Source organism: Amblyomma mixtum, chromosome 9 (assembly GCF_055824585.1).
Source record: "Amblyomma mixtum isolate Tamu chromosome 9, ASM5582458v1, whole genome shotgun sequence".
Classification (NCBI taxonomy): Eukaryota; Metazoa; Arthropoda; class Arachnida; order Ixodida; family Ixodidae; genus Amblyomma; species Amblyomma mixtum.
The window spans coordinates 86769024-86794451 of NC_143020.1; the positions used below are offsets into that span (position 1 = coordinate 86769024).

Sequence of the window (25428 nt, forward strand, 5' to 3'; positions counted from 1 at the left end):
CAACTGTATGAGCTACTATTCGTATAGTTTTTTTTCATAAAGCCTAGAACAATAGTGATCACGAAACAATATTGGTTAACATCAAAGCAAAAAGAAAATCTGGCTGCATCATGCATTCAGTTTTGCTGTAGGCTGTAGAGGGATACAACTTAAAAAAAAAGCAGCAGTTAACAGCACTAAGCCATGGTTCGCAGCATACTGTATTGCTGTGTTGGCCAATCGCAATAACAAACGAAATCAGCCAAGTATCGAAATTCTAGATCTTATAATTTTTTTGCGAGTAGTTTTTTGTTTAGGTAACAAGGAAAGTTTTAGCAACTGACACTTTTTATTGTCGTGGAGGAAATCTGTGCAGTGGACATGAATGTAGGTGGAGCTTCATAGCAGACCTAAACGAGTATAGACACTTAATTTTGGTGGCATGTGTTCTTGTCTGCAATGATGCAGAAGACATTACTATGCATGAATCACCATGTGGTATTCGCCTATGACTGCTAGATAATTTATAACCAAATGTTTCTGTCATGCTTCTTTGGTTTCGGTTTCAACAGCCAAACGAAGGCTTTGACGTCAAAAAGAGATTATAAGCCATGTAAGGTATGAAAAAACTGTAATTTAATGGCTACTTCATCATTTTAATTCACTGCAGTGATGAAGCCAGCCTTCCTCATGAGCTGGAATGACAACAAATGCAGAAGCACCGATTATATTGCAGTTTTTCATGCCGTATATGACCTATGTCTCTTTGACGTCACACCTATCGTTCAGCTGTTGAAACCGAAACAGCAAGAGAAAGAAATCCAATTATAGATTATTTACCTGTCACAGGAGAACAACTTGTGGTGATCCATGTATAATAATGCCTAACTCATCATTACAAAGAAGAAAATACGCATCAGGTGTCTATACTCCTCTATGTTGTATACGACTGCAGAGTGCCTGCTTTACACTAGGATTTACAGAAGACCTTCTGCTCACGTATGGACTTGCCATGGTAAGTGATGGAAGCTTTATTCCTGCAAGGATCATCAAACAAAGCTGCTCTGTTCGGTAGTGTGTGTTTTGTGTGCTATGTTGTAGCGAGCACTACAACCTCCTTATACCAACTGACCCAAAACTACAGCCGCCATGGGTGCCCGGAAGGGGGTGCAATGGGGGGCGGTTGCCCCCCCCCCCCCTTAGGAATTACGGATATAATTTATGCGCTAGTAGAAAACAATTACAAACCTATCTCATCCCCCATCCCTGGACACCAGGTGCCCCCCCCCCCCCGTAAAAAGTTCTGCGGACGCCTTTGACAGCGGCAATAATTGAGCTCCTTTTTCCGCCCACGGTAAGGGTGACAACGGGATGTCTAGACAAAGGCTGACAACAACTTCCAGACTCTCATCTGTCCCTTCCACTCCAGAGCCCAGATGGGATTTCTAAAAAAAATCCCTGCTTCCGACAAAACTTACACCTGAATGCTTCACCATTGAAAGCTTCAATTTGGGAAATCAGCACAAATCGATGTCATTCCTGACCGGTACATTCCGAGGAGTGATCAAGGCCATGCACATTAACAACACGAAAGTCATGGCTTTATTTTATCCTTTGAAAAAGAAAAAAATGCGTGTTTGCAGATAAATGCCCGACGAACTTCGCGTGAAATGTTCCCCGGATGCAGGCTTCACTCACTGAGTTTTGACACACACTACACTGCAGTTTTGCGGAACGCTATTGCTATAATGTTCTTGCAGTAAAAAAAAAAAAGCTGGCTAAACTACACTATGGTTCTGTTAACATGTCCGGCTAAAGCCGTGATGTCCCTCAGCTCACTCCCCTTTCTTCTTTCACTCTTTCTCTCTCTCTTGACTTCTGTGCTTTATTGCATCTTCTTTCTGTTCTTTTTTTTCTCCCTTTTCTGTCTTGGCTTGCACATTCCTAGGACAATGACTACAATAGCCTTTAGTTACATGTGACTACAGTGGATGGTATCCCAGTAAAGGCTCTTGCCTTAAAATTGATTATGCTTATGCTATGCTGCCGCGTAAGCCACGCAAGAGCAAGCGTAAACGTCTGCTTTTTAAATCTCTCCCTTTTTTTTATTTCTTAATCCCTTAACAGACGGTCTAGGCACCCACACAGTGTAAGACTGCTGCAGCGCCTTTTCTGTAAACTACTTATAATCCCAACGGAGATGCGCAAAAAGAAAAAGATCGGTTATCAGGAAATGGAAGGCGCAGTAACTGCCTCACTTCTTGCTGAGCTATTCACCCGCACCGTGAGGGAAGGGATCGAAGGAGGTGGAGGTGAAAGAAGAAAGGAGGAGGAGCCATAGTGGAGGGCTCCAGAATAACACAAACAACTTGGGGATCTTAAACGTGCACTGACATTGCACAGCACACAAGCACCTTTCGCGTTCCGCCTCCCTCAAAACGCGACCAGGTTCGAACTCTTGCACCACGGCTCAGTAGCCGAGCTCCCTAAGCACTGAGCCACCACCGCAAGTGTGCATAAAAGCACCCGTGCACTGATTGACGTCGGTTCACGTTGAGATCCCCATGTGCTCGAAATTATTCCAGAGCCCTCCACAACAGTACTTTTTTCTCTCTTTCTTCTTTCACTCCCTACGCTAGGTTGACAAATAAGCAAGTCACCGCAGTTTTCATTTCCTTCAAACCGGTTTTCATTTTCAGATGTGCAAATAGCGTCCCAAAGGCATTTCAAAGCATTTAGTGGCATCTTACAAGTGGGCACCAACTATGATTGCATGGTGAGCGAGGTGGTCCCTTCAACAGAGAGACAAGCCACTCGGCAAAGGTTGCAGGAAAGACGTGCACGGGGTGATCACGTGATAGAGGGCACACCCGCCTCGGTTTCGGGGCATGTCGCAGAGTTAAGAGATAGAAAAGAGGCCAACGTCACCCAGTGGCAGCTCATTATGTACAGTCAGGCCGGAATGAAACGCGAACATGCATATGTCATACATTTCTGCTTTGCAGCGAGATATTCCTTTACAACCTATTTTCGATTATGCATTGCAGTAGGCCCTTTGCCCAGACACATGAATCAGGCTAGTTGTACACTTCAGCTGAAAGTAGGCAGGTAAAATATTTTGTTTTCTTGACATACTCTGTTTGCATTTCATTCCGGCCTGACTGTACACGCACGCGAAGACATCAAGGCAGCCCAACACGTGGTTAAGGCTTAAAAAGAGCATCAAGGGGCCACCATGCATGATGTAATGAAAGAGGCCTCATATGGGCAGGGCGGGAAAGATAGGCGGAGGAACTCAGCGGCCGTAAAGCACTAAAAGCAGCGAGGAACGCTTGCAGCGCTGTTCAGCTGGAGGAGAAGCGGTTCAGAGCGACGGCTCCTACAGCTACAGAAGCTGCCAGGGTGGTCAGTGCTGGACACGTTGAATGCAAGCAGGTGCAGGTAGATCTGGCTGACACCCGAGTGGCTAGCGCCATCTATGAGGCACCATAGACTGTGCTAAATAATTTCCTGCAAAGCATTCCATCTTGACGACGAGATGGAGTACACATTTTTTAAAGACTGCTTCCCCTGTATACAGCGCCCGTGCACTCCAGGTAGTCATCGTTGTTGCCACTAGGCAGTAAATGTAACCATGGTTTATGGCTGTATACATGTTCGAAGCCATCTGGACACTAAGAATTTCCTGCCCATATTCGTAGGGCAAAGCGTAAAAAGTTATGACAGAAGGGTACACGACGATTTGTACGTGTTAGATGGTTCACGAAATGGTTTACACATTAATGATACCTACAATATGGAACAGCACACGTGTTAGGTTATGGGATGATTAGAAGAGTGCTTAATGGTTTGTGAAGTTTGCAGGCACGAACTTGGAGGATTTTGTCGCACAGCACCCTTGCAGGCAGCATCCTGAGCTCATCTGTCCTCTGTTTGTCCACGTACGTGTTCTGATCGAAAACCTGCTTTCGCACAATGTTTCATGAACAGCACTGCAAAATCACCAGCAATTTTTTTCACCAAGGTGGCGATTCGCAGTTTGGATGATTTTGAAGTTTTGGATACAGCAATCACAGCCGTAAGGTTGCACATGAAGTTGCAAGTATTTTTTATTGGAAATCTCAAATAACTCACACAAAACTATAAGCACGATGGGTGGACTATTTCAAAGCTGTTTGAAGAGTCGTACAGTACCCATACAGGTTTAAGCACCCTTCTTCTTTATTAAGATAGAACATCCTTGAGCATGTATGTGTGTTCAATGTGCCCTTTCCAAAAGAAAAAAAATTACGGGCACGGAACCTGCTTCATTGTGTGTCTGGTTTCCGGACAGAGGTAATGAACCGATCGATTGAGACAGCAGCTTATAATAGGCTTTATATTTCCATAGGAGACCTGCAGTTAGAAATAAGACAAGAGGGAGAAGTTCTGATGATAACAATGCAGGGCGTAGGGATATTGTTTGAAACAGACTTAGGCGGGACAGGACAGTCGTATAACGCAGAACTGGAGGCCACACATCAGATCTAGCATGCTATAAATGCAGTGAGGCAAGAATCCCGAAATGTTTCGAGTGTGCCCTATGAACTTTAAATTCAATAGTAGTACTGAAAGGGTGAATGAAATGTTGCCTGTTAAATGTAGCTGTTGAAGTGTAGTTGCCATTTCGCCACAATGAAAGTGCCGCCTACAGCAAATTTTTGGATACTTTTTTCTATTGTTGTCCATTGGGAGTAACTAACCCTAGCGAAAAGTATTATAAAGGTACGTATTGGTCAGATACATTTTTGTAATTGCTATATCATTACCCGACTCTGAAACGAGTTTGTATCAGTCTATGGGGAAGCGACATGTACAGTATCAAAAAACAACAGCGCAAAACTCTGAGATATCTGCAATTATTATGGTCCTCAGTAAATGTCACAGGCAAACCTGCTCATGCGTATGCCTGCATATGCTCTGCTTGTCTATATGGAGTTGCTGCAATTGGAGAGTGCAACATGGTGGTAGCCCTGCAAACGCTACTTCTTGGCATCGAGGAATATAACAGCTCATTCAGTTTTCTTTTTGAGGCATCTTTCATTAGTCTGATTGTGTATTAGTTGTCAAACAGCACATAAACTATTAGTTCTAACATAATTTTCGTTAGAGTGAATGATGTTAACTATCAATAGATAAAAATGTCTGGATGTTGCTTTCAGTTCCTTGCTATGGTAACTCAAGCCCTCCTTGTGCGTTCAAGACGACGCACGGTTCAACAGTTTTGCAGGATCAAACGTGCATCTAAGACATGCTTATATACAAGACACATCCTTCTGTGCACCGCACTCATATATAAGCTCGTGCTACATGACACATGCGAGAAACTTGATGTTCACGAGTGGATCATGTTTTGACACATTTTTTTATGTTCACAAAAAGTGGCACCCATTCCAAGTGCCACAAATTTGTTATGAATTAGTAATATGCTAATTAGTTAAAAACAAGAGTTCCAAGACAGGCGACCATTAAGGACCCAATACTGTGCCGATTTTTCCTGCGACAAACACTTGGCTGGTTTTCCTGCAACGGTTCGCAGAAAATGAGGCACAAGGAGTCACTGAAAACTGGTTGGCTGGTGTGCATTGGCACGCTTTGTTCTTTCACACAACTTGTTCAAAGCATTTTTGCTAGAAAGAACTGCTAGTGGGAACATGTCGACATCAAAATCTGCATGCATGCAAAATTCGCATCCAATGTGTACACTTGGTGTGTCGAGTATTTGCAACACAGGCCATAAAAAGCTTAAATCACTTTCGATCCCTTACCCACTGCGGCCCACTGCGAATGTTAACTAGTTTATCATTCGGGTAACTCACAAGGTACTTTACTGGAACAGTTGTAGCAGTGTCATTACTTCAGTTCACATTACTGACGTGTGACGGCAAAGGGCAGAAGCCACCATCCTCCAGTAGAGTCATCCTCCCACCAATCTCTACCACAGCAGAGGCTTCACCCTACCTATCAGAAGCCGATGAGAGAAGCCTCATGGGATCGATCCTCATGGATGAACCTCGTGGTTTGATCTATCGATCAATCAGTCAATCAAAGTAAGTTTATGTTGCAACTTCGCAAGGGAAAAAGGTTGCCGGAGGAATCTGATGAATGAACCGGAAAAGTGAATAAAGTGAGCCCAAATTAATGAGATTCCACTCCATTAGCTTCCATATTGGAAGCACAACTCACTGCCCCAGCCAGTCACTGCTGAATTCGATGCAGTGGTAGCTGGGCATGCCTGCAAAAAAGGCCCCAGTTCAAGCAACCACACAGTGCAGAGTAGCAGCAAGACTCATGAACTGAGACACATTCGTATTCATTAAGTGCAGTATGATTAAGTGAAGAGCAATAGCTTTGATTAAAGCTTTGTCTCAGTGAAGTAAATCAAAGGAATCTTTTGTGCCAGAGAGCAGCAGACCAAACTCCATCCAACTTGGTTCTAGAACACAAAAATTCAATGTAAGGGATATGGGACAAGGAAGAGACTCAGACAGGAAGAACACAGGTTTTTAAGTACGACTATCTAAAAGTCTGTGATCGTCCTGTCTGCATCTTTTAGGCCCTATACTTTCCACAGGTTTTATGTTAAGAAATCATGTCATGCCAACTAGCCGTTCACTGAGTGCTCCTCGTTTTTATTTATTTATTATGCGATACCGTAAGAACAGACTCATGTCTATCTGGACCCACCACCGGTGTCACACTTTGCCACAGGTGAAGTGGAGAGGGAAATGTCACTCTCCACTCTGGCATGTGTGGTCGTGCATAGATGAGCTTCTTATGCTATCCCATTGTCACAGCCAATGGCAATTAGGTGTCCTCCAAGTTTTTTATTTATGTAGTTATTTATTTATACATACTGCAATGCATCGAGTGCTATGACAGGAGTGGGTTGAAAAAGTACAAGGTACACATTTGACTATAACAAAAAGTGATATGCACGAATGAGTAGTTTTATAAACAAAACATACAGTGCAGAGAAAGGACAGGGTAAACAAAAGAGAAAGTTTACAACTGGCCACCATAGTTTGGACATGCAGTGATTATGCATCTTGAAGGGCAGATGCATAATTTTGGATAAACACTGGTGAATGGACCCAGGTAATGAATTGCAGACTTTGATGGAGCAGGGGAAGAAATGAATTGGAGCACATCGTATAAACTCATGTAAGGGCCACACTTTTTTTTTCTGATGTGAATTTTGAAGACACCACTCATACACGTATTAAAAAACATAATGCCATATTTTTTTCTCAATTATCTTGTCCAAAATGGGGTACAACCTTTACACAACTTTATATGATGTATAGTACATATGTAATATGGTATCAAGTTTAGATCATGATGTCTTCTCACTGATGATTCTGGCACAAAGCATATATAATGATTATTTGAGAGCATAGCCTAAGAACTGGTAATGCAAAGTAAGATTTTTAATGATTAACTGTTACAACCTGAAGAGAGCGAGAACATGTTCTAGGAAAGAAGTGGACAAGAGGATGAAAGGTCTTGATCATAACAATGATCTTTGCGTCTTTTGGTTATTGCTGAATGTAGATAATCTAGTTTTGTTACAGCTATACTACATGCGTAATCAATGCGATTAGACCATGACATGTTATACGCAAAAATGACAGCCAGACAACTTTTACTCAGAAACCTTATCTACGGTATGGCCACTGAATGAGTGACTAATAAGGGAAAGATAACGTTTGCCACTGAAAGATGTCGGAACGGTTTTATCCAAATCGATGTTCATTGATGATCAAGAGAACAATCCTATCTAAAGCAAGCAGTGACTCCAGTGCCGCATCATAAAAGTGAAATAACTATGTAGTAGAATAAGAATTGAGTGGAGGGCGCTTGGCAGGCACTGTCAGGTGATTAATATCAGTTTACCAGTATCCCTCAGGAGAAAAGTATAACAGCTGTATCTTACCGGCAGTCACCTATGGGGTAGAAACATGGAGGCAGAAAAAATAAAGAGGTAATGAACATATATTAAAAAAATATTTAGGAAATGAAAAATACGAGGAATACGCAGCATTTATGTTGAAAATCACGCTACGTTGGAGGTGCCGTAGTACAAAACAACTGGGATAGAAGAGTATGTCTATCTCTGTGTGATTCCATCTTCATTGCAGTATTACGCTATGTCTGTGCCTTTAGAAAAAATAATAAAGAATAACATTGTTTATGGCATCATTTCCACTGATTCTCTGATCATACTCGCCTTGCTTCACCATACAAATACAGTTACACCACTAATCGGAGACGTCATACAAAATATAACAAGACCCATAACACGTGGACATAACAAAATTTTGCTGTGTTCCGAGTGACTTCAGAATCAGTGGCAGTGAGAAAGTAGATCAATTTCTTGCAGAAGCACAGCACAAAGAAATCAAGAGTGAACATTCCCTACAAATTGTAATCTCTAAGCTCTATACTATATAACCTTTCAACCATCATTGTTGAAATCTTTAGCCTATGTAACATTTGTACTGCACAATGCAGAGTGTGCATGAGAGATTTGGGACCATAATCAAGATAATCCAATCCTCTAGAAGCAATACGAAACTGTGCCACTATAGGTTCATCTTGTCTGCTCATCTCTCATTTTTTTTTTTGTACACACTGCGAAAGACTGGAATGACTTTTCCAGACACGTCCTGTTCCATGCTGACCCCATCACTATTCAAATCATCAATTGAAGCACTGTTATGCTTTGCAACGCAATCCCTCAATTGATACCCCTTTAAAGGGCCTTGGAGGTAGTAAGAAAGTAATTAAATAAAAACGTCTAAATGAAATATTGAAGTAAATCTTAAGATACACCTAGCAAAACCTATTATAGCTGAATGGAATTCATGGTGACTCCAAAGACAATTCACTGAAATCATTTTGTGTGTGTGTGTGCGTGCACGCGTGCGTGCGTGCGAGTGTGTATGTGTGTGTTGTGTGTGTGTGTGTGTGTGTGCGCGCGCGTGTGTGTGTGTGTAGAGAGAGAGAAATAGGCTTGAAGATCCTTCAACTAAGTGCGGAGGTAAAATAAGACCCGCTTCATTTTTATTTAAAGGTAAGGCATTTTGATCAAACAGAGAGAGAGAGAGCAAAGATTAAAAGTTTAATGCGGGACTTGGGTCACATGATTACTTAATTGGACATCTCAAAGCTGAACTTTTCTGAATAAATGTTTGTAGAAATAGTTTGTTTATTGTTAAGTTTTCAGGTTGAAAGCTCTTTATGTTTGTTGTTGTCAAAGTTACTAATCAAGCAAGAAAACTGTGTAAAGCATATATCAAATCCTATTAAAGGTGAAGCCTCGAGGAATATACTATCGGATGAATCTGCGTTCACAGCAGAAACAATGCAAACATTATAATAAGTACTAATAGCCCCTATAGATGAATTTAAATGCCCATATTGCAATAAAAATCCATTGAATCAATAATATGTTCAGAACAATGCTTGCATAGTTGCAAATCGGCTCATTTATTGAGCAGAGCTAAATAAAAGGCACTGCACTATTTTTCTCTATAAGTTGATGAAAAGGCATGAATTCCTGACTAGTGTATGAGCTCTCTTTCCTATTGGAGGCATTCATTGAAGTCATTTTATGTCGCCTTTGCATATTGGACGTACACACAGCATAGTTGGTTGTATTAACTCTATGCATGCCAGAGCGCCCCTGGTGGTGTATTTTTATTTTACTTGCGTTGCAGGGCTTTTATCTAAGACAAACAAGTTGTTTTTGTTGATCTAATATAAAACGCAGAGAGGTGACAAAATGTGCCTGTATTTATGCACCCAATTTTCGTATATTTACTGTTTGTCCGATCATCAAGCTCGCGCCAGGTGATGTCATATCCGCTGCTCAAACCCGCCACTGTGTGACGCTACCATCAGAGCCATGAATTTGTTTTTGGGAGGACATTAAAATATTAAAAACGAAATATACGCGGTATTAACAACGCTAATAGCACCATTATAACTCACTGCATGCGACCAACAGGCAAAACAGTCAACTAAGATTGTTTTTCTGGGCCCCTTTAAGGATGAAGAGATTTGTGTCTCCTTTTTGCCTTGGTACTGTCTCAAGTAGAGTGTAATCTTCATCCAATTCGTTTATAAAATGTTGAATCGCGGTGATATTTCTATGCACGAGCATGGCTGTTGAGAAGCCGGCTGCGTTACTGGTATCAAAGTGGGGTGGCAGATATGTTTTAAAGCCTGGAAGTGGTTGGTTGGTTTATGGGGTTTAACGTCCCAAAGCGACTAAAGCTGGAAGTGTAGCCCTGCCGCTAGCTAGCTTCTTGCAATGCAATCACGTCTGGGATTGTAGCAGACGGTGTTCGTTGGATATGGAGCTGCAAATGGGCCCGCATGCAGCGCAAACCTCTGCAGTTCCATTGCCAAATTTTAAATTTTTGGCGTGGAGCCATTCTGATATAAAATTCAAGCATTGCGTTAAATAGGTGCGAAATCGAAACCAGTGTCCAAATTCGGTTTTGCTCTCGATCGCGCTGGAAGGTCACAACTGACAGCCAGTTTTTAATCAACTGCACCTTGTGCACAGGTCAAACTTTTTTACGTCATTATTACTTAATTCAGGCTTTCTACGTGGTCCTGGTATTGTTTTTTATGTTTATTTTTTCGTGCCCACGCCAACTATGCAGGGAAAATATGGCAGTGGCTGGAGACACGCGCGTGTCACCAGCCAGGTAGGGGGGCTAGATGGCTGTTGACACGCAAGGAAGTACGTCATACCCACGTGATAATTTTCTTGTGACGTCACAAGTTGCGCATTTCCGGTTATTGTGGCGCGCTTTTTGATTTTTGCGCTTCTCTCAAAATTGCAACAGGGAGCACTTCAGTCAACACAGCTGCAGGTGGCTGCTGGTGTCTGCTGGTGTCTGCATTCGCTCGTGCTGTTTCTTCTGGAGGCTTCTTCTGGAGGTGTTCTCGACTGCCTCGTGCGACGACGTGAACGCAAGCCAAAATCATCCCTTTTTCCTTTGCGCAATCATTGCATTTTAGCGTTCCTTGTTGCTGTCAATAGGGTTTAGCATATATTGAATTATTTATTTTTCGTTTTTTTTTTTCTTTTTTTGAATAATTTGCTCATTTGTAGGCACTTGTGTACAGGCTTTGTAGAATACTGTTGTCTTAATATTTGCCTCTGCGCTGCAAGGCGTTTTAGGTTTTAATATCTCATTTGTAATCGTTGCAGTAGCTTATATAATAGAGACGATAGTTTTTGTGCGTTTGTGTTAATCTTTGCGAATTGCACACATAGTACAGCTTACGTGTTGAGTTGCTTGTGGGTCTATTTTAACTAAAGCGATCTTTCAGAGAAAGTCATTGTTGCGTTTCAGTAATTACAAGTTCTAGAATAGAAGTTCTCTACTTTTATTCACCTGTTGCGCGGCACAGACCAACATGCGTCGCATTTTGGTGGCTGGCGATTCGATGGTAAAATACCTTGACCAGTATTTTCCATCGCGTCGCGGTCTCGCTGTTGACGTCAGTGCACACAGAGGAATAAAGATTGAACATTTGCTCTCGGCAATAGCTACTCAGCTAAGCGACATCGATGTTCTCATTGTGCATGTTGGCACGAACAACTGTCTTGAGAGTGTCAGCACGTACATGGAGAAGTACCGTCGGTTAGCTTGCGGCATTGTCGAGAGCAAACCTTCGGCGCTGGTAGCTTTTTCCGCCGTTCTCCCACGCGGGCAGAACGAGTACAGGGCTGGTGAAAGCCAGATCACTCAGCTGCTCCGCATGAACGAACGGTACAAGGAAGTAAAGGCTGCGTTACAGGAGCTGTGCCGAGAGCGCGGTTTTCACTTCCTGGGTGGCTTGGTCGACTGCTGGGGCAGCTACCTCAGCCGCGATGGTGTGCACCCGAGCCGGCGAGGCAACCAGGTCCTGGCGAAGTTTCTCTACCAGGAGGCCTCCACCCTGGCTGCTCTCCCTAGCAAAAATTCTGATAGGATAAACTGTTAAGAATCCTATCAGTTCTGTCTATTGCATTATGAAACGATACAACTAATACACTGATAAAATTCCTTTTAGTTCTATTCTGGATGTATCAGCGTTATTCTGCGTATATAAGTCTATCAGTGTATTAGAGTATTCGTATTAGTGTACCAGATCTATGGCGCCTATCAGTACCTATATGTGTTGTATAGGTGTAGTATGTGCATCGAGGAGAAACAAGCTTTCTCGACAGCCAAGAAAATAAGTAAAAAACAATCTTTCTGTATTATCACAAAAGGCAGTACATATAATTCAAATGATGAAGCAAACAATTTGTGAAGGAATGCATAATAAAAATCTACACAACAAAATTAATGTGCCAAGCAGTTCAAAAACGACTAATAAATTGATCACATTTAAAACAGCAAAGGTTTTTACATTGAATAACAATGAAACCCACATCGTATTCACACCTGCCTTGTCCTGCAGGAAACAAAAAAAAAATGCTGTGAAGAAAGTATTAACCCAATAAAAATCAACCACACCAACAGGAGGAGTGACAGAAAGTATTTCAAAACACTGCATATCCTGCAAGTTGTAAACCATAAAACAAACGAAAGGAGCCACTGACTAGAAATTCACTGTAAATGAACACATACCTTCTCGTCAAGAACACAACAGGAATAGCAGAAGGGTGATCACATTTAAAACAGGAATAATATTTTCGCATTAAACAGTAAAAGCTTGAGCCCAGAGTAGCAGGCAATAAAAGAAAACTGCTATAAGCAAACTACAAAAAGCAATCAACATCAACCACAGAACAGGTGGAGAAAAAAAATGCAAAATATCTCTGCACTTTATGACTAGGAATTTACACCAGCGCTTTTCCAATTCGTGAAACATGTACCAACCAGCCCGTATTTGCCCTCTTCTGTAATATATTCTACCGGGCTTTATTAGTGTGTCAGTTGGAATTCTGTATGTTTTATGAGGATCTCTGTTTTCTGTAAAAGACTGATACATCATCCTATCAGGTCTTGTACATGGCACAGTGAGATCTATCTGCTCCCTACCAGTCTGGTACAGAGTTCTATGGGTCAGGTAGGAATATAAATCAGACTAATAGAAGGACCTGTACGACCTATACATATTTTTAAGAGACTTGTAGAAATTTCTATCAGTTTTTTTGCTAGGATCTCGCAGAGAGGCGGTGCATTCAGCTGAGCTACCAGGAAAGTCGGAAACCGTCATCGTGGGCTGAATGGGCTGAGCCAGCCAGAGAGAACATGATTTGTAACTATCACTTTCCTGCTCTAGGGTCACCTGCTTTTATTTCAGGAGCAGTCAGCAAGCCACCCACAACACCCACTTCTGTCCAGGGAACAAGCAGCACTCCTTTGCTAAGGCATGGTACTGACCTGCTCCCAACTACCCCTCGGGGAGCTGGCTTTGCGCTCGTGGGCGGTGTCCGTGTCCGGCACAAAGGTTGCAAGGTTTGGAGTACCTGGGACAGTCTGCCTTCCCCGGTGTCCCATGGCTCAGGTGTGTACCCACTTGGGGAAAGACTGAGAGGAGGCTCCAAGGCTGTGTGTCAGCTACGAAGCCTATGATTCTTAATCGAGGTGCAAGCACCACCTGTGCCAAGGCACCAGGTGGAGCCTCACAGGTGCCGCATGTGAGCAGCCCTGTTGAGTGCTCTTCCGCAGGGGAAGGTGTGGTCAGTGCTCGTGAAGCAACTGCGCCAAAGGCTGTCTGCGATTCTCGCAACAGTGAGTGGGTGGTTGTCACCTCCAGGAAGAAGCGGAAGGCTGCGGCACTGTGTAGGCAAGGAAAAGGTAACAGCCCAGCCACTGGCAGGGATGCCAAAGTACTTGCTAAGACAGCTGCCAAGCCCTTGAAGCGTGCCACACCTTTGTCTGTAGCAGCGAGGAAGGTGCAGAATTACTTACACAGGAGTGCTTGTGAGCCCCCTTCTGTTGCAGCCATTGGTGTGGACGATAAAGGGCAAGCTAGTGACCTGTGCAGCAGTGCTCGTTATAGCTGTGTGGTCAACCAGCACCAGAGCAGTGGTGAGCTGGTTGGCAAAATAGACTTTGCAGCTGTCTTCTGTGGCATTGTTGTAGAGGTCACTGGCTGCAAAAGCCGCTCACCATCGACAGCTAGAGAAGGCCAGGGAGCATGCAAACTAACCAAACTAACCAAACTAACCAAGCATCAGTCGGGTGCTGCTAAGCGGAAGGCGTCGTTTGGCTGCTTTGATGCCGTGCAGAGAGGCTGGCAACCTTGATGGCCCAATCCACTCTAAGGTTCAAACTTCTGTGCACAAGGGTGACACAGCAGGTTGTGCCTTGAGCACTGCACGACCCAGTGCTGCCAAGCGACGCAGACGCTGTCAGGCAGCATCAGCTTTGAGCTGCAAGAATAACCAAACTAACACTTCAGGCAATCAAAATGTCCAGAAAGCGGAGTGTTCTATACAGGGAGGGGGGAGAGGAGCAAACAATTCCCAGTGCAGGCATCACGAACCTTCACTGCTAGGCTGTAGTGGCAACATTTTTAAAGCTGGTAATGTGGGTCGTGTGCACGCAAATGAGGCTGCAAACACACTATCTGGTGGGGGCGGCAGCAAGATTTGTCTGAATGGCACGTTTGATAATTTTACTACCTTTAAGGAATGCTTAGATGTCTGGTGTAAGGAGGGAAAGCACGTCCTTAAAGTCAGTAGGTCTAACAAAAACCCATTCGATGCAGAATCTAAAGAGTATGAGTTTTTGAGGATTACTTATCAGTGCATTCATGGTGGTACTGCTAGGATACGCGCCACTGGAAAGCGCCCGAAGCAGTCATACAATGGTATTGGATGTGAAGTGTTTCTTTCATTGGCTCTGTGCAAGACACCATCTCTGCACTACAAAATTACTCAGCTGAAAACTGAGCACAATCATGACCTTGGTCATTACAATCTTTATCCAAGCCAAAGACTTCTGAACAGTACAGAAAAAGCTGAACTCGTTGAGTTAGTTAAATGTAAAGTTTCTCCAAAAGAGTTCAAGAAAATGGTCCAACAGAAAACAGGCAAAACTGTAACTACAAAAGATGTGCACAATTTCAAAAAAATGTACTCTGTACCAGTTCGGAACCAGGAAGCTCACGGGCAAATGTTAGTTCAACAGATAGAAAGCTTAACTGAGAGAAATCCAAATTGGGTCATTCATTATGAAAAAGATCAGAACCATGCGTTGCAGTTTATCTTGTTCCAAACAAATGAAATGCGTGAAATGCTTGAAAAATATCCTGAAATTATATTTGTAGATGGGACATATAAAGTTAATATTGAAGGTTATGTTCTGTACTCAGTCCTCATTGAAGATGGTCGTGGGCGTGGGCGGTGTGTCTGCTATGCATTTGTACAAAATGAAACTGCTGGAATCATCCGGGGCATGTTTGAAAAGTTTATAGATTTTAATCCGTTCATTGTAGCAGCCTGTAAAGTGGTGATGATAGATAAAGACATGAATGAGTTGCGTATCCTAAGCAGTCTTCTCCGAAAGAGTAGAATTTTACTATGCACATGGCATGTGCTTAACTGCTTCCACAGAAACATTGATGAGAAGGCAAAGGGGCAAAGAAAGTTACTAATTCCGCTTGTAAAAGCATTAGTTTATTCTCAAACCAACCAGGAGTACTCTGACAGGCTAAATTCTCTTCGTAATGCAGCTCCTGCTGGATTCCTTTCCTATTACATGCAGCAGTGGGACACGTGCAGAGAGATGTGGGTGCATGCTTACAGAAAAAATCTTCCAACCCTAGGAAATAATACTAACAACCGAATTGAGAGCCATAATCAAAAGCTGAAAAGTTTCCTTCGTCCAGGTATGCATTTAGTGGAGGCTGTGGAAGGGTTGATAGAGTACGTTAACAGCGACACTACCTCTCTACAGTTTGCTAAGCTGAAAGAAATGAAGATGAACGTCAATGTTAACTGCATAGACTCATTTCAATTGGAAATGTCGAATACTTGCACATCAGAGGCAAAAGATAAAATCCTAGAACAGTACGAAAAGTTTAAAACTGCAGGTTACCAGGTCAATTCGCTGCTTAACTCGTATTCTGTGACTTTAGGAAGTAAGGACTATAATGTGAGTCAAAACCTTTGCAGTTGTACGTGTAGTTTCTACAGCCAGTATGGCTTGCCATGTGCACATATTATGGCGGCCCGTTCATTTGCAGGACGAGGATTGTTCGATGTAGCATGCATTCCCGACAGATGGCGAAAGGAGCATTTTCTAGGCGAAAGCTGCATGGCTTCAAACATCAACTCGGTAGTAACGAATAGCATTCAGGCACCTCCTTGTGTTAAGCTGGACACTCCGCAAAAGATATTCTGTTGGGCGTATAAAGAACTTGAAACTGTGGCTAAGACTGTAGCAAATATTGTATCCATGGGTAGCGAGAAAGAGGCACGGGAAAACATCTCGACCATTAAGGCAATTGCAAGGCAGATCACTGGGACATATGCACAGCATAGTCAGACTAGCATAAATTTGCAAGGCTTAGCAAATCAAACAAGCCCGCCAGTTCAAGCAAGCACCATAAATCCAGGAAGTAATTCTGGGAGCACTAAGCTCGTGGTACCTGTAGTTAAGGCCAGAAGAGGGCGTCCTAAAAAAGTGAAAGCCACTAAGCGGGTGTTTTCAGCACAGCATAATAGAACAACCCTGGCTTCTGTTAAAGCTGATATGTTGCGACTTTATAAGAGTTACTCACTATGTGACAGAGATCTACATGATATTGTAAGACACGCTTCACTGAAAGACAGTGTCATAAATGTTGCCCAGTATTTGATTCACAAAAAATTTCCTCACATAGGAGGGTTTCAAGACGTTTTACTGGGCCAAGGGCTACTGTTTTCTCAAGTGAAAGGCCCATTTGTTCAGATATTGCATATTTCTAACCCAGATCACTGGCTTACTGTCACTAATGCAGGTGCACCCTTAAATACAGTATATGTGTACGATTCCCTTGATCAAAATATTCCCCCGGATGCAGTTAAACAGATCTGTCACATATTAAAACCGTCATCTGCAACATTGACTATCTGCACTAAACCTGCACAAAACCAAGGCCTCACTTTAGACTGTGGCTTGTTTGCAATTGCTAATATGTATTCCATAGCATCTGGCAAAGACCCATCATCTGTGAATCTCAATCAGGGTAGGCTACGGAGCCATTTACTGAACTGTTTAAAGAAAGGTGCCATAGAGGATTTCCCGGAAAATAATTCTTTAACAGTCCGCGTACGGTCAAGAACTTTCGTGTACAATTTGCACTGCGTCTGCAGGCAGCCACTGACTGGCCTAGTGGCTGGAAATGTCCAATGTGGTCTATGCCTGAAAAGTTTTCACAGGAAATGTGTAGAGGACTTAATAGGAAATTTAGGTGGCAGGGTATTCTTCTGCTCCCAGTCATGCTCAGGTAGCGCTAAAGAAAAACTCCAAGCTCTAAGTTAATGAAGTACTGATTTATTCTACTGTTCACAATTGTTTGTCTCTGTCTGTTGTTTAAGCTCACTGCTAAGCTAAGCATTCTCTTAAGTAAAATTTTCCGCTGAACCTGATCTCCCTTTGGTTCCCTTTCGCTGCTTTTTGTTTTCCTGCTTGTCTCTGAAATTTCTTTTCAGGTTAACACAGTATTCCCGCATCAGCACTTGCTTTCCTTACCACCCGGATGAGAGGATTTGAAGATTAAGTGCACCACCTTCCCTCCGGTCCTCCACAGCACCCTTCCCCGAATCCTTCCTCTCCTCTGCCTTGGACTTTACCAGGGAAGTTTTGTGCACGATTGATTTTCTAGCAATGTCCAGGTAACTTTCATGCATTCAACATCCGTGACAGACATGTAGGTCATGACTTGGTTTGAGATTTTGGTGCATAGTTGTGGCCAGTAGTATCTGTCCTCCTGTGCACAGTGCTTGGGGAAGTCATGATTGTGCGCAGCTCTTTGCTTAATGTTTAAAATTACTGCTGGTGTTTTTAGTAGTCTCATTAAATAATCCACTGCTGCCTTTAAATTGAGCTAAGCTGAGAACAACTGCAATTTTGCTCCTCGCCTTGTGCGTCTGCTGCTTCTGCCAGTGGTGAATCCAGTTTCTAGTACCTGCATTGCACTATCCGGTCAGCCATATGTCTGCTCCTGTCCTGGATTCTTTGAATGTATCCATTGGACTCTAACCTTCATCTTTTTATGCGACAGCATATGCAGCTTGTTTGGTCGCAAAGCCATCAGTATAGTAGTAGTGGTCAGCACCGCGTGTCAGAAAAATTCACATCATTCCAAATGTTTGCCGCAGAATGTTTCAGATGGTGCCATATGATTCAGTGTTTCATGCAGCATAAACTTAGCAGTTAAGTTAGCGCCTAGTTCGCGGCAGGGATTCTAAATGGTGGCCTATAATCGGGGTCTGCGTATCATGCATGGTTCGGGTGATACTGTTACTGCAAGAGAAGCGATACAAGTTATAAGACAAGTGATACTGTTACTGTGTCATTTCCTTTTCTCAAAATGCCAATTTTCGATTTGTCCAATGGGCAAGGCGTCACACAGAATGGGCGATGGCATTCCTTGGACTCCCTGGCAGTGCTACAAGACATTGTCACGTTCCACTCTTAAAGGTGAAGCTTAAGCATCCTCTAAATTTTTGTCTGTTTGGAGCAGTAGTCGTATCACTTGATTCAGAACTCCCATGTCAACTTCTTCTAATTTCTTTCATCTTTGCCTTCTGCATACCCACTGATATCACTTCTAATACCCCTTCCTTTTTTACCTTTCTTCTGGCATGAAACACACTTTTCTGTGCACTCTTTCCCTCTATTCCCCCCTCCCCCCTTTTTTTACCTTCCCCGTATTTTGTTTCGCTGTGCTGTTTCTTTGTCTTGCATTTTTCAGGTCGACCCGACTTCGTGTCTACCATGTCACCTGGCACAGTCCCCTCCTTGGCTGGACACCTTCTCATGCGAAAACACTGCTGCTACACCACCCAGTGGAATCTCTGGCATCACAGTGAAGTGCACCTCACCTAGGCGATGAGATTAAGGCACATCTAGGGGCACGAGCAATAACAATCTGGCGACACTTGTGTCATGGATATACCAGTCACTGATGAGCCTAGTGCAGCACTGACAGCGAGGGGCACGAGACATCGCAAAAAACACAAATTCACAGTTATGCTTAAAACGAAGCATCTGTAAAATTCCATAAACTACAAGTATTCACTCAGTAATTGGCGGGTGTAAGCAGTTGCGTCTGCTTACACGGGTGGTGGCGGGCAATAACAATAATGCAGGAATGACAGCGCAAGCATTATGGTTAGCAAAAGCATTCATTAACAACTGACGGGTGTAAGCAGTTGCGTCTGCTTACACGGGTGGTGGCGGGCAATAACAATAATGCAGGAATGACAGCACAAGCATTATGGTTAGCAAAAGCATTCATTAACAACTGACGGGTGTAAGCAGTTGCGTCTGCTTACACGGGTGGTGGCGGGCAATAACAATAATGCAGGAATGACAGCGCAAGCATTATGGTTAGCAAAAGCATTCATTAACAACTGACGGGTGTAAGCAGTTGCGTCTGCTTACACGGGTGGTGGCGGGCAATAACAATAATGCAAGAATGACAGCGCAAGCATTATGGTTAGCAAAAGCATTCATTAACAACTGACGGGTGTAAGCAGTTGCGTCTGCTTACACGGGTGGTGGCGGGCAATAACAATAATGCAGGAATGACAGCACAAGCATTATGGTTAGCAAAAGCATTCATTAACAACTGACGGGTGTAAGCAGTTGCATCTGCTTACACGGGTGGTGGCGGGCAATAACAATAATGCAGGACTGACAGCGCAAGCATTACAGTTAATCATTCATTTCAAACATTGTGGCAAGCCCAGGGGAGACTTTCAATCAAAAGCAAATGCATTAGTGCTGCAAGTTCAGGTAATCCAGAGAGATGATATATAGGATAACTTGACTCAAGTTCAGGCAATTTGATGTGGCAAAATGGAAGCACACAGTTCACATTCGTTATGCTGCTGCTCTCTACTTCATCACCCACCTCATCAGTCTTCCTCCTCGGAGTGAAGGCTCTCTTTAATCCCTGCTAGTGATGAATGCATAGCCCAGACATACAAGTCCTCTCGCCGAAGGGTTGGCTAGCAGACAACTCCCATTCCAACCGTTGTTCATTTGGGTTTTTGACATCAAGAACCCCATCCTCCTGTCTGCTCTGTACCCCTTAAATCGTGTAATAGCTATGTTCCTCGCACTCGGCGCAAATTCTTGTATTATGTTCATTCCACTATAGTAAAATATCTTGTACTTTATATGCGAGCCTATAAAGACCATTTCCTTGTTTTTCAGCTTTTAAAATGCCTCTGTGTCACTCACTGCATGTGTTTACCAGGTCTGCCAGGCATTGAATGGGCACTGACATTTTTTTCTTCAATCCTGATTAGTTTGGTTGAAGGGATTCTCCATGCTATGCCAACATGTGTGCAAAAAGAATTATTAAAATTGAAACATGCAAACTAAAGTTATTCCATTTAGAACAAATAAGAAAGCAGACTGTATTGCATTTCACACACCCTACCAATCGGAGCCAGTCCTGCACACATGCAGCAGATGCTTGCATGTAACAGCTACATTGCTGGGGCTGTCCACAACAGCCTATACCATTGGCCCGAAACAAGCTTTTCCTTATCCAATTTAAATATCAACGATGATTTTCGCTGCTTCCTTGGGATATCGCAATGTATCATGCCGTGCACACAAAGTGTGAAAAAGACTTGATTTGCATTGCAGTGGCCCATCAAGCACAGGTGTCAAGGTGTTTTCTTTTTTTAATTGTTCATGTATTGTTTTAGTTTGATAACTGTAAAAGTTACATTGAAACCTGGTAAAAGCAAGCTACAGAAATAACTGGATAAGTTATGGGTTGGAAGTCCAGGAGCTTGGGAACACCTTGCTGAAATTGTCAAAAAAGGTATATTCCTAGATAACTGGAAATAGCAATTGGCAGCAGAATTTGCAGGTAAGAAAGGCAATGGCTGTCCTGTGACCGTGACACTACAGGCAGAAATTTAAACAAAAACATCTGGCACTAACAATGCTTTTCGTAAGATTGATAGTATTACAATAGAAGTGTTGGCAGAGCACCTCGCAAGAAAGGAGATGCCAAGGTTAACCTAAATATTTGAAAATTGAAGCATAGAAGGACGTTGCAAGGCAGTATTGGTTAGAAAAGGAGAGCCAGTGAATGAGCACATGGCTAACCTGCTGAAAAGCTGCAAATTTGTCAGCACAACTCTATGCCGGCTAACATACAAGTCCTAGCAATGATATGTACTACCTAATGCCTATTTCCATCTTGTCTACAACATTGCAAATATATGACTCTGATAGAAATACGCAGAACCTTAACCAAATCGCAAATTACTATGACAAGAGATTTCCACATTTCAAGACTACTGTAATGAAAACATGCGTACCAGGAGGCGCCGAAGAGTGACATAGATGGATGTGATTAAGAAGCTGACGGGGATAAGGTGGCTACACATTTCACTGAGCGGGGTTAATTGCAGGTTTAGGGAAGAGGTCTTTGTCTTGTAGTGCGTGCACGTGGGCTTATGACAACGATGTAATGAGGATAACCACATTGCAAAGAAAAAAATCCCATGCTCATTTTGGCTCGTTTATAACATGTAAACAAGTCAAGCAAATTTCAGTACACCCTGCTATGCGTGAAATGGGCAATGTAAGTAACAAATAAATCAACAAATAAGACGACCACATACGCTCACCGGACCTTTCTGGTATTGTGCATATGCTCAGATCCAAAGTATTGCATCTCAGTAGTACAGTGCACCATAAATCCTACAGATATGGCAACTGCAGCCTACAGCAGTTGCATGCATGGAATGTACAGTCGTCCGCACACCATCTCTAAAGAGCCCGAAGGTATATCATTTACGAGTAGCCTAGGGCTGGCCTTATCTTGCATGCACATTCCTATGAATTGCGTTTCACTCCTCATAACATTGAAAGCTGTACGGGCCCACCAGGCAGTGGCAATCGCACACAACTGAATGCACCATTCAAGTGCTGTACACAAGTGTGCACAGGTGTACACTTAAGGTCTCTTCGATTTGGCTGCACTAGCTGCACGAGTTCAGAGAGTGCAGCACTGTGGTATAAGTTTTGCCAGTGCAGCGCGCGTCCCCTGCACTCACTCGCCTCTTCGTTCTGTACAAGTGCAGTCCTAGTTGTCGACGAGTTCTTGACTGCGCTGCACTCACTTCGGAGCCAGTACCAGCCAGTTCACGATGCCGGGTGGCCTGCACACTTTGTGAACTTTCCTATTCGCTTTGACAGCGACAGTGCGGCGCTAGTGTTGTGAACTGCCGGAACCGGCCTTGCGCGCTCGTTGCACGGTGGCAGAACTTTAGCAAAACTAGTGCAGCCAGTGCAGCCAAATCGAAGAGACCTATAGAGACACACATACGACAAGCAACGCAATTCATTGCAGCAATGTTATCTGAATGGTACCGAAACGTTACCTTGTAACGTTATCTGAAAGTTGCTAATGTCCTTTTTTTTTTGCTTGTGAGATCATTTTTGTAGAAAAGTTGCACAACACAAAGCTAATAATCTCAACATTTCCACAATAAGGAGGTAATGTTTACACAAGAGTGTTAAATTTAGCGTGATAATTATGTTTCAGGTAGCATATAGCTTTAACATTCTTACAGCGTTACCACCATGTTACAGGTGGCGAATAGGGGTCATAATTGTTGGCTTAACTACATCTTCAGGTCTTACCCATTGTTACTGGTTTTTGACGATGGTCATCATACAGCTAGCAACCACGTGCAAAAGCTGCAGCGCAGTTTTTCACAAGTGTGTCAGACGGTAGCAGAAGGAAATGTTTGTACATGTAAAATATAGGCAAGCTAAGCACCAGCACCTACCACGAGCCCCATTGATGATGTGCCACTAAATGAAAGGGTTGCACAGCACAGCAGGTCTGTGAGCTGAAAGCCGTTATGGTAGCATACCACTGCAGCTTGGCACAAAATTCACCCAAGGCCCACTTGGTTAAAGTGATAAAGATGACATGAAGGCCATCCAGCATTTATTGTCTGTTGGCTCAGATATACTCGCCACTTGATCTATGAAGTGAACAGGAGGATTAAGCCCCTGAGGTCTTCACTGGAGCACATATCCTGCACAAATGGCAAAACACAAAAAAAAAAAATTGATCACAGATGCACCTAGGAGAGAAATGCATATATGCCAGCACTTCACTGCAAAATGCCCAATAAGCTGCTGAAACACTTCAGCTACACTGGAACTATGCTGCATAGCTGTTTGATACATTTTAGTGCACTGAAGGTATCAGATCCAATTATGCGGCTGGTCGCTTGACTAGGCATTTTTCTTCCTCAAAACAGTCCATTTACGGTTTGACTTATGGGTTGACTTGTACAGCAATAGCAATGCAATGTACACTTTACGCAACACAGCAGAACATGATCTTTAATCCTTAATTACGAGAACTTAGGTGTGCCTTTGTTTTCCTTGCTCTCTTCAAAATTAACTTTAGATCGTTAAAGCGTTCAAAAAGACAAGGATACAGAAAGAGACAGACACACAGTAGACTTACTTCCATTAAGAAGTAAGTGCACTGTGTGTGCATCTCTTTATGTATCCTTTAGAGTGCTTTCATGATGTAAACATGGTTACCCAACTAGCCTGAATGCTGCTGCTGTTCTAAAATTAAAGCTTTCACAAAGTGGGAGCCCCTTTCAGCATACAAGGCGCACCATAACTAATGTAACATTATTTTCATTACATGCTTTCTCCAAGAATAAACACAGCTTGAAGATTCCGCAGTAATATTTGTCCAAGGTTCTTCAAATGTAACATGCAAGTTTTCATTGAAATGACCCGCTCCCAATCTTGATAACAGTCTCAGAAAGAGGGCATCTAAGTCTACTTAACATAGATTTCATGCTTGTATATGTCTGCTATACACTGAAACATGTACAAATCAACTTAGACTATGCACACAAGCAGCAGAAAAGCTTAGAAAGAGCAAAGAAATACAAAATAGGCTTACTGAGGATACAAATGCATAACTGTATTTAGTGCATGTTATATAATTGTTCCAACAGAAAAGAACAGTGACAATTAAAGGTGTAGGTTGAATTAGCAGAAATCACTTCATCTATAAAATTTCTGCACATACAGCAGTAACTGATTTGCAAGCTGAATGGCCAGTTCAATAGTTAAAAGAAACATGCTGCAATACTTAAAAAAAATACTTGATGTGCTCTCTTTCGCTTGACATCAGCTCATGCAGAACACATACATGCACAGTTTTTTTGTTCACATCTTACCATGGCCTGTTATGTGCTCGGCAAGAAAGTAGTAATGAGCAATGTTGTGTCACAGCCTTTCTTCTGGTAGAATTTGAGTGATGTGGAATACAGCTGAAAGAAATTGTTTCATACATAAGTATACTTCACATAACATCACAAAAAGTGTACAGCCCCATGCTGGGTATTGGTTTGAACTAATAGCAAGCTTTTCACTCCTCTATTTAACATGCGATGCAAGTCAGTGGTGCCAGAGGCACAAAACTATACATCGTGAGGTACCAAGTGCTAATATCAGCGATCATGCCTTTAAGAGGTATTGTCAATATACATGTTCTTGAATGGACTAAAGTTATTCCTAGGAACATACAGAGCAAAACAGTTTTGCTAAGTGCCGTTTGCCAGATTTGGCCTTTTACAAGCCAGTTTTTTAAATGTAGAGAATTTGGAAATACCACGCTAAATGTGGTATGAAACGCTTATGTTACGTTCCGACAGGTTATTCCTCATGGCAGTAAAGAAGAGCCTGCAAGTGGCGAACATTTAAATACTTATTTGAAGGGGCTGTTCGAAGCGAGGATCCACAGTGCCTTCCATTTTACGCCTCGATGTATTCGTCGCTACCTCAGGATTTGGAAGTCGAGTGGAAAATGCACATGCCTTCCGACAGCATGGCGATACAGGCACGGCATCGACGCGTAACGGTGAAGGCGCACCGAAAACGGAGGAGAACCCGGGAGCAGTTCGCCCTACTTTCCCTCCAGAGACTTTAGGCGCTTTGCGATGCGCGCTACCCTTCGTCGCAACCGTCGGCTGCAAAGTAACGCCGCACTAGAAATTTGTCAAGCGTGATAAGCAACCGCGCTAAAGCGAGGGTAAGTTTGTCGCACTCGTGGCACTCTCGCAGCGAGCGTGCGGCGCGAGATAGCAGCGCGCAGCGCAGTGCGGCCCCGGAGCGCTGCTCCCGCGCCCGAAGCCGTGGTGGGCGTGGTCTTTCC

At 43.0% G+C, this 25428-nt stretch overlaps 1 protein-coding gene, 2 long non-coding RNA genes and 1 pseudogene across 3 annotated transcripts; 3 read left to right on the top strand and 1 right to left on the bottom strand.

Annotated features, from left to right (window-relative positions):
• Positions 1 to 10882: 10882 nt before the first annotated feature.
• Positions 10883 to 14239, top strand: LOC149329998 (uncharacterized; annotated as a pseudogene).
• Positions 13251 to 19489, top strand: LOC149329999 (uncharacterized). The gene is made up of 3 exons (XR_016285630.1): positions 13251 to 13293; positions 18593 to 18671; positions 18946 to 19489. It is a non-coding gene; the product is annotated as an uncharacterized LOC149329999 (long non-coding RNA).
• On the top strand, positions 14247 to 18154 carry LOC149330000 (uncharacterized). The gene has a single exon (XM_089560713.1). It carries the CDS (start codon positions 14259 to 14261, stop codon positions 17508 to 17510), a length of 3252 nt encoding a protein of 1083 aa, XP_089416839.1. The 5' UTR covers positions 14247 to 14258; the 3' UTR covers positions 17511 to 18154.
• Positions 19490 to 23147: 3658 nt separating the features above from the next.
• Positions 23148 to 24546, bottom strand: LOC149330001 (uncharacterized). Its single transcript, XR_016285479.1, has 2 exons — positions 24452 to 24546; positions 23148 to 23275 (listed from the first exon to the last, which is right to left on the bottom strand). It is a non-coding gene; the product is annotated as an uncharacterized LOC149330001 (long non-coding RNA).
• Positions 24547 to 25428: the final 882 nt, after the last annotated feature.

Bases quoted from the DNA above. Each gene is read 5' to 3' on its own strand.
- LOC149330000 (XM_089560713.1), top strand. From the start codon at position 14,259: ATGCCGTGCAGAGAGGCTGGCAACCTTGATGGCCCAATCCACTCTAAG.